The sequence below is a fragment of the Anabrus simplex genome, chromosome 2 (assembly GCF_040414725.1).
Source record: "Anabrus simplex isolate iqAnaSimp1 chromosome 2, ASM4041472v1, whole genome shotgun sequence".
In the NCBI taxonomy this organism is placed as follows: Eukaryota; Metazoa; Arthropoda; class Insecta; order Orthoptera; family Tettigoniidae; genus Anabrus; species Anabrus simplex.
The window spans coordinates 216849928-216863488 of NC_090266.1; the positions used below are offsets into that span (position 1 = coordinate 216849928).

The following is a 13561-nucleotide window of genomic DNA, read 5'->3' on the forward strand; positions in this document are numbered from 1 at the left end:
AGTCTTAAAAATCGTTCTCCATAATGTCTCATTTTTCTGAGCATTGCTGAAAACCTATATTTGTTTGTGTGACTTAAACAAAAATAAACACACAGCAAATATACGCACAGAATTCTGATTATTCTTATTGGAGTCATTAAAACATGTCGTCTAATTTACAGATGCTTGATCTGTTCACCTTGTTCTCATTTACAGCAATGAGGAATTAATTTTATACGTTAATGAAAAGTTTTGGTACATAGTAAGGATTTATTTTATTTTGTCTACATTCCTTTCGAACATAATTCATTAGTAATGAATGATATATTGGTTGATTAGTGTTATCTGAGTATTTCTTATAGTGACTAAAGGAGATAATATGAAATCATTTTGTCTGTAAATGTTTTACTTGCATACTTTTCTTTGTTCTAATTTCCTTTTCTCTTTGTTGATAGACTGGCTCGTAACATTTTAAGCTGTCTCATGTAGTTGACAGTATGTAATGTATTAGTGACTGAAACTTTGCATGTAGATTTTTCTCTACTGATTTATATTCTGTTTAATTTTTTTTATGGAAATATTTTCCTGTAAGGAATTCTACAATGTTTTGAATTGACTATTTTAGTTAATCTCTAATGTACCTGTAAGTACACTTATTTTCCTGGATTTTCAATCACACTACAAATTCCTTTACTGTTTTATTTTGATTAATAAGAGTGATCCCATGGCTCGTGTGGTGGTTTCTGTAATGACTAATTCAGCTACTGTGATAAACCCCAAATCCTATTATTAATATTTCCTTTCTTTCCTTCAAACACTTGCCTCATGTACAAAAAATTCTATGATATGGTAACAAATATCAAACCATGCTCTCATATACCTTGTTCTTTTGCAGGATTATATTGAGTTGGATACATTGAATCTGTAACTTAAAAGTAGGATACCCAAAGAAAAGAATTTCTTCTGTACTGCTAGTTTTATATTTTCTTCAGCCATTTTACTTTACTACCAGCACACCTCATGATATCCATGAATCTGTTTGTTTTATGAAAAGGGGAAGCTTTCATGGGAAAAGAATGAGATCTTCTGAAGTAGGCCTAGTTGAGACCCTACTGCAGGGTAGATGTTGAATGAAGGTGAATGAAAAATATTGGTTATTAGTTATTCACATATTTCTGCAAACATTACTGCCATGGCAAGAACATGACTCCTGAGTAATTTGAACTACCAGAAAAGATTTTGAACATAAGACTGACATTGAATGTACCATACTATATATATTTCTTACTTTCTGCCACTATATAAATTCATCCAAAGAAACAACTTACAAACATGGCTCTTGACCATAATATAACTCATTTTGTTAACTGTCCAAGTTGACACATCTCCTGCAAAAGGATAAAACATTATCATCTTTAACAGTTAAAAAATATATATATATTTAAAAGAAACCGGAAGAAGAACTGTGGCATAATTATACTGTTATTTATTTTTGCTGACTCCATCAAGTACTGACAAAATCTTCAATATCTAATGATCCATTTAACACAGTAGTAAGAGTAGTTATTAGTGAGCGTATATAAAATATTCACGTTAAAAATACAGATGACATTCAGTAAACTGTCCAATGCTGTTTCTCTCACTGATCAGATGCTATGCTGCTCTGACATAATACATTATCAAATACTGTATAATCAGCAGGTCACTAAGTTGTATCTAGTCTTCATCAAATATTAACTACCACACACACTGGAGATGATCCACCTGTAAATGAGCATGTAAGATCGTTGGAGGTGAATACCTATTATATCAGACTTAACAGCATTTTCCTCTTGAATCATACCTACTTCCATTTCTCAATATGACAGCTGCTATAGCTAAAAATTAAACATATCTCTAAAAATTAAACCTATCTCTGCAAGTCTAATAATATTATGCTAGTGATTTAAATGAAGGTTTCTGTGTCTTATAGTTAGCTTGCTGTTTTAATTCATCTCTGGGTTAACATAGTAAAAATGAAAATAAATATATATAAGACACCTTTAAAATTTACGTAAATCAGTTGTGATCTAACAACTTAATGTAATTAATATGGTACAAATTCCTTTACACTCCATTTCATTCCTCTTTTCAGCGTCCATTTATCAGTCAGGTCTGAATCACATATTTCACTGTTTGCTCTACTATACATGTATGTTCTTCTATCACAGCACTTGCAGATCTGAAAGCATTTTCTGTTTGGCTCCACTCCTGATTCTTGATTACTTAATCTGCAATAGAATAGCATCCCTTATCTTTTGTTTTTATAACTTGTTCTGACTTTCAATTGATAGTAAAAGGGGAGATATTTTGCACATTAGAAATGTCTCTATAACCCACATACAAGAGCCAGGTGGGTTTAAAGGTAGACAGTCATTAGAAGTGCCAACTCTCAGCATAAAAATTCAGTACATTTACTGCAGTGAAGAATACAGATAAGCAGATGAATTTTCTCATTGAGAATACAAAAACTTCTTTAATTCAAGGTACAATAAGAAGATCTGTACCAAGACCTCATAAGATAAGGATTATTAAAATTTCTGCTGCGAATATATTTGTTATTTAGAGCATTACTTAATAGCACAGTGGTCAGTAAATATTTCCCAAATTCCATTTTCCTTGAAAATACATTCATTCTACAGATGAAGGTATCTTGATTTTCATTCATGTAAAGAATGAAAACATTTAAAGCAAAAAATAAATCATGGAAATACATATGTTGTTCTTTTGTACCATGTACCACGTCTGAAAATAAGAAATATGGATAGTATCTTGGCAGGTTAATACATAATTGTGTTCAGCTACAGATCTTTTAGTGCCACAAGCAAACAGTTGATGAAAAATTAATTTATTTTAAATTACATAAAAAGTTGTTTCAAACATACTCTCCCTTTCCATATAATTTCAGTGTTGGCACTCACAGTTATACATTACATGAATTTTAGTACATATACTTCTTAATTTTTAAGGCACAACTAAATTATAATGCTGCTAAATAAATAAATAAATGCATGAATAAATAAATAAACAGACAAATAAATAAGAAATAAATAAAGAGAAAAATGATAAGCATATATATATGGATAATATTCCCTCTTTTGCACATATTGAAAGGAAAAGACTTCAACGACTTCAAACTTTTGTGTCATGAACTGACAATACAAGAAATAAACTAATTCCAATGGCGACTGTATGATAGCTGGCTACATTTGCCGGTATTTATATGTCCATTTAAATGCTTTCTGCTCACATTAAACATAATAACTTCAAACAGATTGGAGAAAAATATAATACATATGGAAAGATATTTCTTAGCAGCTACCGTATAGATTGCAGCTAGAGTCTGTTCTATAAAGAGCAGTGGGTTTATCTTTTATGAGTACAGCTGGCACTTTTTATAAACTAGACAACCACCATTCTTCAAGAATCTTTCACTTACTTTATAACAACAATGAGCACTTTCGGTAAAAAATATCAGCAATACACTTGCATCTACTCCAACAATAACATCATATTCTTTAAAATAAAGTCTATTAACATACTACATTGTATTGTGTAAAGTATGCTACCATTTATACAACATCATGATAAAACTAAAGTACAAAAGGAAATAATTATACAATAAATTGGCATAAAACTAACTACAAGAAGCAGTCTTTGTTAAACTTAAAAACTCATAATAAAAGATCGAATGAAGTATCAGTCAGATATTCTGTTACATATATTCTGACTATAGATAAACACTTAATATTTCTTTGAAAAAGCAGTTAGGCGCTTCCCACACAGATTCTGACAAATATTACTCACCAATAAAAATATATATTTATCTGTGTATCATATTCATAGCCTTTTTTCGTCTCTTATAGAAAAGAATCATCAAAGAAATGTTTATTATTTGCTTCAATTTGTTAATTTCAAAATATATTTCTATGTATATAAACCACATGACTTTTGAATTCCAAGGATGACGGGTACAATGATAGGAAAGAATAAAAATAGTGCATAATGATCATTTACCCTCCATAATTCAGAAGACGTTGTGGTATCGTGTGTCTATAGTCAGAAGAATATGCCAAGATGTATTTAATTGTAACAGAGTGTAACAGAGGTTTGGGCATTTCAAATTAATACACCCCAAACACGGTATTTAAGAAACAGTTTCTGGCTCATTATGATCACAATTACAGAGTTCAAAGTTAACCCTTGTATGAAAAAGCCACTTCTGAATCTTATAATAAACATTTGCCTGTTTTGAAAATAGCTATGAACAAATATAGAACCTTTTCAACAAGAACTATACCTAAGTAATGGTCCTGCCATTCAAGTTATATATATATATATTCCTTTTTTACATTTAGGCCTAGTTTTACTTTTCTAGTTGTGTAAACTAATAAAATACTCTATTACACCACACATACTGTGACGTAAATTGGGTGTAAAAACGCAACTTCATTGAGCACCCTAATTTAAAGCTATTATTTTGTATTTCTAATATTGCACAACTTCTAGCTTTTCACTTGGACGTGTGTCTCTCACACTCACTATCAACAAAAACAATGTGATGGATGAATCTGGATTCCATGTCACTGTTGAGCACCGAAAATGAATGACTTCTATTTACTCTGAGTAACAACTTTTTAGTGCTCAATCTTTATGCTGCACTAGTATTAAATGAGTATTTACACTGGACTTTCACCAATTATTAGCATGTAAAAGATTTGTTTACCGTAGGAAAATGTCTCTTCTACCGACACACGCTATCTTGGTTAATGTCGTCATTGGAAAGCTGTATCCTTGTGGAAGGTGTCAGACTTGTGAAACATTGGCCTACTGGTGCGATTCATGGACAGCTCCTGAGAAGCAAAGCTGTTTTCTGACTTGGGCCGAGGCAGATTCAATCTGTGCAATGTCTTTCCTAATTCATGCAAATTTCTGCCCAACTCATGAATACTCTTGTCACTAGACTGATTGCCCATCGATTCCTCAGAGGTGTTCACTTGATCTGCTTGCTCTGCAAGTGCGTTAACTACCGCATTGATGGTTTTACTTTCACTTCCCATATCTTCCTCTCGATGAGACACCAAGTTTGGATTTTTTCCAATCTTGTTCAGTCTGGAAAAAAGAAAAAAAACACCTTTATACTGTATTTTCAGCTTGTCCATAACATTTTCAGATTCTAATTTATGTGCAGTTCTTCATATATGACAACAAATAAAAATAGGTGTAAACTACTTAATAAACTTGGGGAAGCCAAGATATAATGAACAATTTTAATTAATCCTGCTTACTAAAATGCGTAACACTTAAGTCAAGGTAAAGCAAAGCAAACGCAAAGTCAAAGTCATTTCTGTATAGGCTATGAAGGCCCTGGGAGCGGTGGAAGTTAAAGGCTTCCACTATCTATAACATCGGCACTTGGTGGCCGAGTTACCTAAGTAATGGTCCTGCCATTCAAGTTATATATATGTATACCCTTTTTACATTTAGGCCTAGTTTTACCTTTCTAGTTGTGTAAACTAATGAAATACTCTATTACACCACACATACTGTGACGTGAACCTCAAGTGAACCTCACGGCCATATGCACCTCCAGAAGTGGAAACATGTTCCTTAAATTTTCTAGAACCACGTCCTTCTATGTGAACCAAGCATGCCTTTATTGCCTCGGCCAGGCAGCCTGTCCTTAGGTCAAGTGCTCAAATTAAATAGAATTAATAATAACTAACATCCCTACACATGTTCTGGTAAGGAAGTAACGAGAGTTCTGGCCTCCTCCGATCATTTCTATCCCTTGCACACCCTCATACTACTACTACTAAAATGTTTTCATTTCTCCTTTGAACGGGGAGGCGGGCCTCTTAGACGGTGATGCCGTCTCTCAAGCCGGGAGATTTGTTACGGTGAAGGAGATGGTCGGAGAAGGTGAGGGGGTTGATGGCCGTGGCCTATACCAGGAAATGTCCCCGTAATCGCCTTAGTGCAGGAGAATGGAAAAACCACGGTAAACCATTCTCAGGACAGCCGACAGTTGGGGCCAGCCGTGAGGTCCTGCCATGTCCCGTCTCCCAAATGCAGAGGTGTAGAGCCACGGTAGAGCCGTGGGCAGCCCTCCTCTGCTTGGTTGGCTGGTCCGAGTGCAGAGCTGTTGGACCACAGACCAGCCATGGCCACTTATGGGCCGAGACGCACTCTGCATCTACCGGCCACACCCTTATGTTTCTTTTTTAAATCGTATTTCATTCCCCATACAAAGGGCGGGGCGGGGCCCTTAAACGGTGACGTCGTCCCTCGGGCCGGAGCTGTGGGGGGGATAGGTGGTGTGATGGGAAGAATACGATGGAAGGACAAAGCGAATAAATTCTATGAGGTGTACCGAGAGGGCCTCTTGGCTGGAGAGAGGAAAGAAAGTGAGGATTTACAGGAAGTGCGAGAGGTAAAGATTAGAAGAGAGTGCCTATAGGAAGATGCATGATGAGTAGGGGGAGGGTAGATGTGAGATTATTGAGGGATGTGATGAGAAGACGACGGGAGGAATAAATGGGTCGGCAAAAAGTTGATCTAGGATGGTCTGAGGAGTCGGTGCCACTGGATGGAATCTGTTGTGAAGAGTCGCACTGGTGTCTTGTAGTCGGAGCATGTCATCCTCTCGGCAGAGATAGAGTAGAACCGTCGATGATGGTGAGGATGTGGTGCCGTCCAATAGCCTGAAGACATCATAGACTGGGACGACCGTTGTGCGAAGGTCGGTGAAGATGTCATCCTCAGAGAGGGCCAGGTGAACGTCAGGAATGAGACAGGTATACATTGTTGGGGTGGCCGACTGCCAACTTGGTGTCAGCCTATTTGCATTTTTAAGGTTGGCGAGATAGCGAGCTAGAGATGTGAGCCACCCAGCCGAGCTAAAAGACTTGTAGCTTCTGCGAAGATTATAAGTCCGAATGGAGAGGTCGTTGTGTTGTCACACCACCCTCAATGTATTTTCTCATTGATTATTCGTTGAACGACTGCTGTCATGATGACAGTACAGGAGCTTACACGATAGTTCTGCCTTGTTCCTTATCATTCCTCATAGATATGGCTGTGTGTTATTGAGCAACACCAACCGTTTATAACTGATCACTTCAATTGCTAGTATTCCCTCATGTTTCCTCATTGTTATTTGTTGAATATTTGTTGTCTGTTGTCAGTGGGGAAGCTCGCAGATTTGTTTCTTAACCTTGCATACAAATATTACAGAGCCATCTGTTGCCAAGCTACGTAACCACTTATAACAGAGCCCAATTTACTCTCTCACAGACATTATGTAATTTAAAGCCAAATTATTTCTGCTACATCATGTTCAAGGTGACAAAGTAATAAGAGTTCTGATCTTCTCCGATCATTTTTGTTTTCTGCACAACCTCATGTGTTTTTTCACTGGTTATTGGCCGAATGACTGCTGTCATGACAACAGTGCAGGAGCTTACACAACTCTCCTGCATTGTTCCTTATCATTCCTCATAGACATGGTTGTGTGTTATTGAGCAACACCAACCATTTATAATTGATCACTTCAATTGCTAGCATGCCCTCCTGTTTCCTTGTTGTTATTGGTCGAATAGCTGCTGTTATGACAGCTGTGTGGGAGTTCACAGATTTGTTTCTTAGCCTTGCATACAGATACTACAGAGCCATCTGTTGCTGAGTGACAGCAACCACTTACAACAGAGCATAGCTGTCTCGCCCACAGACACTGTTATGTTGAAACAAAATGAATTCTGCTATATCATAACTGACTGAATGGACGTGTCATTTCACAGAACGCATCTCACTAAGTGGACATTCTCTCCGCCGTCGCAACTTCCAATTTTTGCTCGGCTGGGTGGCCTTCATCTCTACCTGCTACCTAGCCGACCTCAATGTGCATATAGGTTGATGCCTCACTGGCTGTTTACCTCCCCACGACCATGGCCTATTGTATCATCCCCGGAGTGGATCCAGCCATCTCCGAAGAAGACATCATCGATGACCTTCTCGCCGCTGACTTCCCGGTACATAATGCCTACAGAATGACGGATGGCCACACCTTTACACCCCATACCCAGTTTCTAGTGCATCTCAGCGGAGAGGACGCCCTCCGCCGCCTCTTCGCTTCCGGCGCGATGATCCATTGTAAGAACTACGCAGTGGTGCCAACCCCTTCGTACATTCAAGCGCAGCTCTCTGAAACTCCAACCCTTGTCCTAGTTGTTCACGAGCCCACATCCCGGACGACGCTTCAGCCATCAACACCCTCCTTCTAAACAACCACCACCATGACATTAACTAGTATTCTTTCTTCTCTTTCTGTCACAACGGTCACCACTTGTCACCCATCGCCTGTTATGTCGTCATCTCTCCCAATTTCTCCGCCCACTGCCCTTGAGCAACTCCCTGCTAGCACGTCGGACTCAACTGTCGCCGCTTCGCCAACGATATCTTCGCCAGCCAACACCGCAGCAGCCGCCGCCCAGATATCATCGACCCAGTCATCTTCACCGCCCCTGTAGCTGTGTATAGCTGTGTGCTACGTGGAATCTCACCTGAAATCTCCGACAGGGACATTCTACAAGAACTTCGTGCAGCGGGCGTTCCCGTCCGACATGCTATTCGGATTTGGAACGCCCATGGCCTTACATTTTTGGTACGGCTCCAGCTGCCTACATCTGATGCCGTCCACAAGCTCATCACTACCGATGCCAGTGTCCACGGCCAATATTATCGAGTGGAACCCTCTCATTCCCCACCCTCACCCGGTCGCCAACCCTCTCATCATACGTCTCGTCGCCCCCGGCCAGCCCCTCCTGCTGTTTACCCATGTCCACCAGTTTGTCCTCCCCTTCCTCCAACTGGTTTCATCCCCCCACCTCTCCCAACGTTTGAATTCCTTCGTCTTCTCATCGCTTCTCTCAATCATATGACAGCTACCCTCCATCTCCTTAACTTGCATCTTTACCCCGGCACTTCCTTCTGAACTTCATCTCTTCCACTTGCACTCGACCTTTTCCCTCACATCCTTCCGTAAATCATCTAATGTCTCACATGTAGGCCTACTTCCGAATTAAATAAAGCAGTTGTTCAATCCTTAGGCATAGGCACAATTCCTCTCCCATCTCCTACTTCTTCATATCCTTTACCCACCTCCTTCTTCCATCACATCTCCCCAACCTGCCCGCTTCTCTTGGCCAGAGAGAGGGCGTTACCCTCTAGGTGGTCCGCCCTACCCCTTCAGGGTGGGTAATGAAAACATTTATAGGTAGATAGATAGATAGATAGATAGATAGATAGATAGATAGAAAGAAAGAATAGATATATCGTGTTCTAATAAAAAAATATTATAATTAGGGGAAAATGTTGATAAACTAAAAAAAATCACTGAAAATGATCAACAAAATGCTCTTAAATTCATAGAAAAATGCTATAAATGAAGTAAAATAAAAAAGACCTTAAATATTTGATCAAACTGAATTCTGACCTAATGAGTTGGCAGTGCTGTTAGGGTCGTGTAGCTGTGAACTTGTATTCGGGAAATGGTAGGTAAAAGTGCCACCGTCTGCAGTCCTGAAATGGTTTTTCACCCCATTTTCACACTAGGCAAATGCTGGGCCTGTACCTTAATTAAAGCCATGGCTGCTATCTTTCCCATCCTTGCATTGCCGAAAACATTTGATATTTTAGTGTGACATTAAACCACTGTCAGCAGCCCTGAAGAAGGTTTTCTGCGGTTTCTAATTTCACAGCAGGCAAATGGTTGGACTATACCTTAATAAAGGCAAATACAGTAGAGACAATACACGACACTCAGCGAGATATCGAGGGGCAGCTATTAGAGCTCTCTCTAGCGGATTGACCTGAGAACTACTGATTCTGTCTAAGAGCACGTGTATTTGTGTGTGAAGTTTTTGGTGTTATTTATGCGTTTTCAGTGAGTTGACATTATTAAATAGTAGCGTGGGTCATTCGTTGATATCTTCTCTCAACATGAGGGGAAAGGTATGTGCTGTGTTTGGCTGCAGTAACTATGAAGTAGAGAAGAATGCGCAGTCTTTCTTCCGTTCCCCTCGTGACAAGAAAATGTAAGTAATATTATGTTTGCATATATGTATTCTTTCAGTGACAAAGAGATTTTTATAGTACTTCATAATCTTCTGACCTGCTCGACCCGTATTTTAACGGGCTTAAAATATAATACGTATATTTTATTGTATAGTGCATCAGTTAACCTTCAATACCGATGTGTTGTTGTAGATGTGATCTGTGGGTTTGATTTAATTCAGGAAAATACATATGCATATGAGTGTGGCTGGTTGTGTTTCAAGTTACCCCATTTGGAATGCCGTAATGCGTTGCCAAGCACTGAAGAAAATATGGGTGGTTTAAGAAATGTACGTATTTTATTGAAACAATATGATGATGCAAATTTGTTTTACCCTAATGTAATGGCATTATTGCAAGTATTGCTTATAGAGAAAGTTAGAATGTTTTTGAGGCTAAATTTATAGATTTTCTTTCTGTTAGTAGGCTTCAAGTTAAAAGGAAAATTGTCCAGCTCTTAAATGCAAATTCATTGAATCATGTGTGTAAGGAATGTGCCGATATTTTTGTTGACAAGTGTTTTAATATGATGATACAGTGCTTTTAAATGAGAAAAGAGATCTAGCCGTGAACGTTCAGGCAGGAATTCTAAAGCTAAGAAAGTAATGTATAAATGAAAGATCAAGCCCTTTCAAAGCAGTCCATCTCACATCGTGATTATGTGCCTAATTTCAGTCTTTAAATAATAACCTGTTAAATAATTCTTCATTCATTTATCCAGAATTGCTTTAGCAACTTTGAAGTTAACATCTTAGTAACACTTTCTTTCTAGACATAATTTATCTGTCCATTTCCGTATATACATTTCTATTGATATTTGAATTTAGCGTGAATTTTCAGGTCATGCCACTAGGAGCGCCACTTGCGACTTCTCTCCCATTTTAACACGGCTAAATCCGGAAGTGTCGCGTATTTTCTCTACTGTATTTGATAAAGTCCACGATCACTTCCTTCCCGCTCTTAAACCTTTCGTATCCCAACGTCGCCATAAGATCTGTACATGTCGGTGCGAATTAAAGCAAATTGTCAAAACAAAACAAAAACTAGCAAGCAAACAAAAAGTGAATTCTAGTGACGGTGTAACAATCCATTCACTGCACAGCACTTGCTTTTACAGAAATAATATCTCCTAATTTACTTGGAAATGTGTGTAACATGGGCATAATTTCAATCCCTCCTGGCACATTTTTAGTCACCAGTAACTGTGGGTTAGTTTGATTGGTCGTGAAAGATATTTAGCAAATTTTAACCATATGTGAGAAAAATGTGTGATTTTGTATATTGTCACTTGTGGATTTTTATCAGTCTGGCAATAAAGAATACATGCATACATTAAAAAATGATCCAATAATTCTTCAAAATGCTATATGCCGACTTAAGATTTTTTAAAAGGTGAAATACAGTAATGACTGATCAGCCTAAATCGGCAAAAATGTAAAAAAACAATACACAATAAAAATGCTTCATTATCCTTCATTATATCGTAGAAAGAATTTCTATACTACTGAGCAACATTCTGATTCAAAGGGATAAATATTACATTTCAACAACATCCGCCGCATAATTATGATATTACAAGGCATTGAATTATACAATAGCAGGAAAATACTAATGGAAAATAGGTTTCTCTTGGTACGAGTCGCAGACGAGTGTAATGGTGATCTGCACAATGCAGCAGGGAAGTAAATCACTGACAGATGTGAATGACGCAAGTACGTATAACAGGGCACAGGAAGCCATGCTATACATACCCAGGCTTAAGATAATTGAGTTTCCTCAGAGATATTGACTTTTACGTTTTAAAATTCCATACTGTATTCACCTGTTTGTAAGGTTACATTGACCAACAATGTGGGAGAATGCGCATGCACCCTGCCATCCTGATTATCCCTATTTCAATTCTAATGGTATCATACAAGGAATGCTGAATAAATAACACCACCAGATCTTCCCGCAATTAAGAGCATTTTAACTTTAAAATTTTAAATTGTATTAAAATTTGATTTGTTGTCATACAACAGTAAATTTCATTAACTACTTGCCATGGTATGTTTGTGAAAATGTAAAACATCATCTTCCAACTAATGACATAATTTGATGTAGTCTATATGGCACGGGTGTCTTGTTCACAGACATGTTATTTTAAACCAAATTATGTCTGCTATATCATTATCAAGGTAACAAAGTAATACGAATTCTGCTATCCTCCGATCATTTCTATCCTTGGCATACCCTCATGTGTTTTCTCATTGGTTATTAGCTGAACGACTGCTGTCATGACAACAGTGCAGGACAGGATCGTAATGTTAGGGCCTGAAATGCAGGTGGGCCTGGGCCTTCAAGGGCCCCGTAGACTCCTCGCAAAATAATAAAATAAATATCTAGCCTAATATCACTCTGCACGGATATGGTCAGAAGATCAGATCACAACGAAAAAGTTTTTTTTTTTTTTTTTTTTTACAATTCGTACATAGAGGAATTGTCATTCGGTTGCATCTAGCAGTAGTTGTAACTTTGTTGAATGTAACACAGCACAGCTGTAAACAATGGCGTCTCTTGCAACACCACGACATGCTCCTCACAAAAGACCTGCATCAAATTAGTAAAAACAGCAATGAAAATTGATACCAAAAGATCATATTTCAGTTTGAAAATGATACTCTCTTGATGTGTAGTACGTCTGATAACGTATTATGCACAAAATTTGCTTATCATTTAACATTTTCACACATTTATTTGACAACTGTCAACAATAACTTGAGGTAGTAACAATCAGTCAACTCAGTTTTGAACAAGCTCTCTTTGCGAGAAGGTAAGAAAATGGTGTACTTTCACCAGGGGTTGTGCGGTTTGATATTTTTCAAACTTTATTTGAACAGATTTTTATTTAATTTGGTTCGTATATTTTCTGGGTTGTAATCGAATAAATTATTATAACTGCCAGTTCCGTTACAGAGTATATTTCTGCAGTAACTGAAAAATTAAAGCAATTTTAAATACGAATATCTAAGTGGTGTACGGCTGTATTGGCAGTTCAGCAGCTTAGCCATTAAACATTGGAGGCAGTCAAATAAAATATACCGTATTAAAACGTTAATTTTTAATAATCTTATATACCACTTTTCATGAGAGTTTAATCTTGATGTAAACAAATAGGCAGAGCACCTTGGCTTTGCACATGGACATAGACGTAGTTAATTGGAGAAGCAACTGTCGCACTCACTCGACTGAATGCCAGCTCCAAGAAAAGTAGTACGTCGCATTAATTTTATTTTATTTTACGTATTTTAGTTGATTACATTTAGAGAGTTTGGAAGAGTACGTAATCAAATTAAAATATGGTTGTCATATATATATATATATATTTCTTTTATAAAATAGTGATTAAATAACGAGAAATGAAGGCACAAGGCGTGGTGTAATACAGGAA

The 13561-nt window shown here is 37.5% G+C and overlaps 1 protein-coding gene across 2 annotated transcripts in view; it reads right to left on the minus strand.

The window, feature by feature from the left end:
- Positions 1–324: 324 nt before the first annotated feature.
- Ih (hyperpolarization activated cyclic nucleotide gated potassium channel Ih) overlaps positions 325–13561 on the minus strand; it is a 945440-nt gene continuing 932203 nt past the window's right edge. For both annotated transcript variants that reach the window (XM_067140514.2, XM_068226134.1), the window contains one exon: positions 325–5130. In XM_067140514.2, the coding sequence (XP_066996615.2) occupies positions 4794–5130 (337 nt within the window). In that variant the 3' untranslated portion in view covers positions 325–4793. The remainder of the gene's footprint in view (positions 5131–13561) is intronic.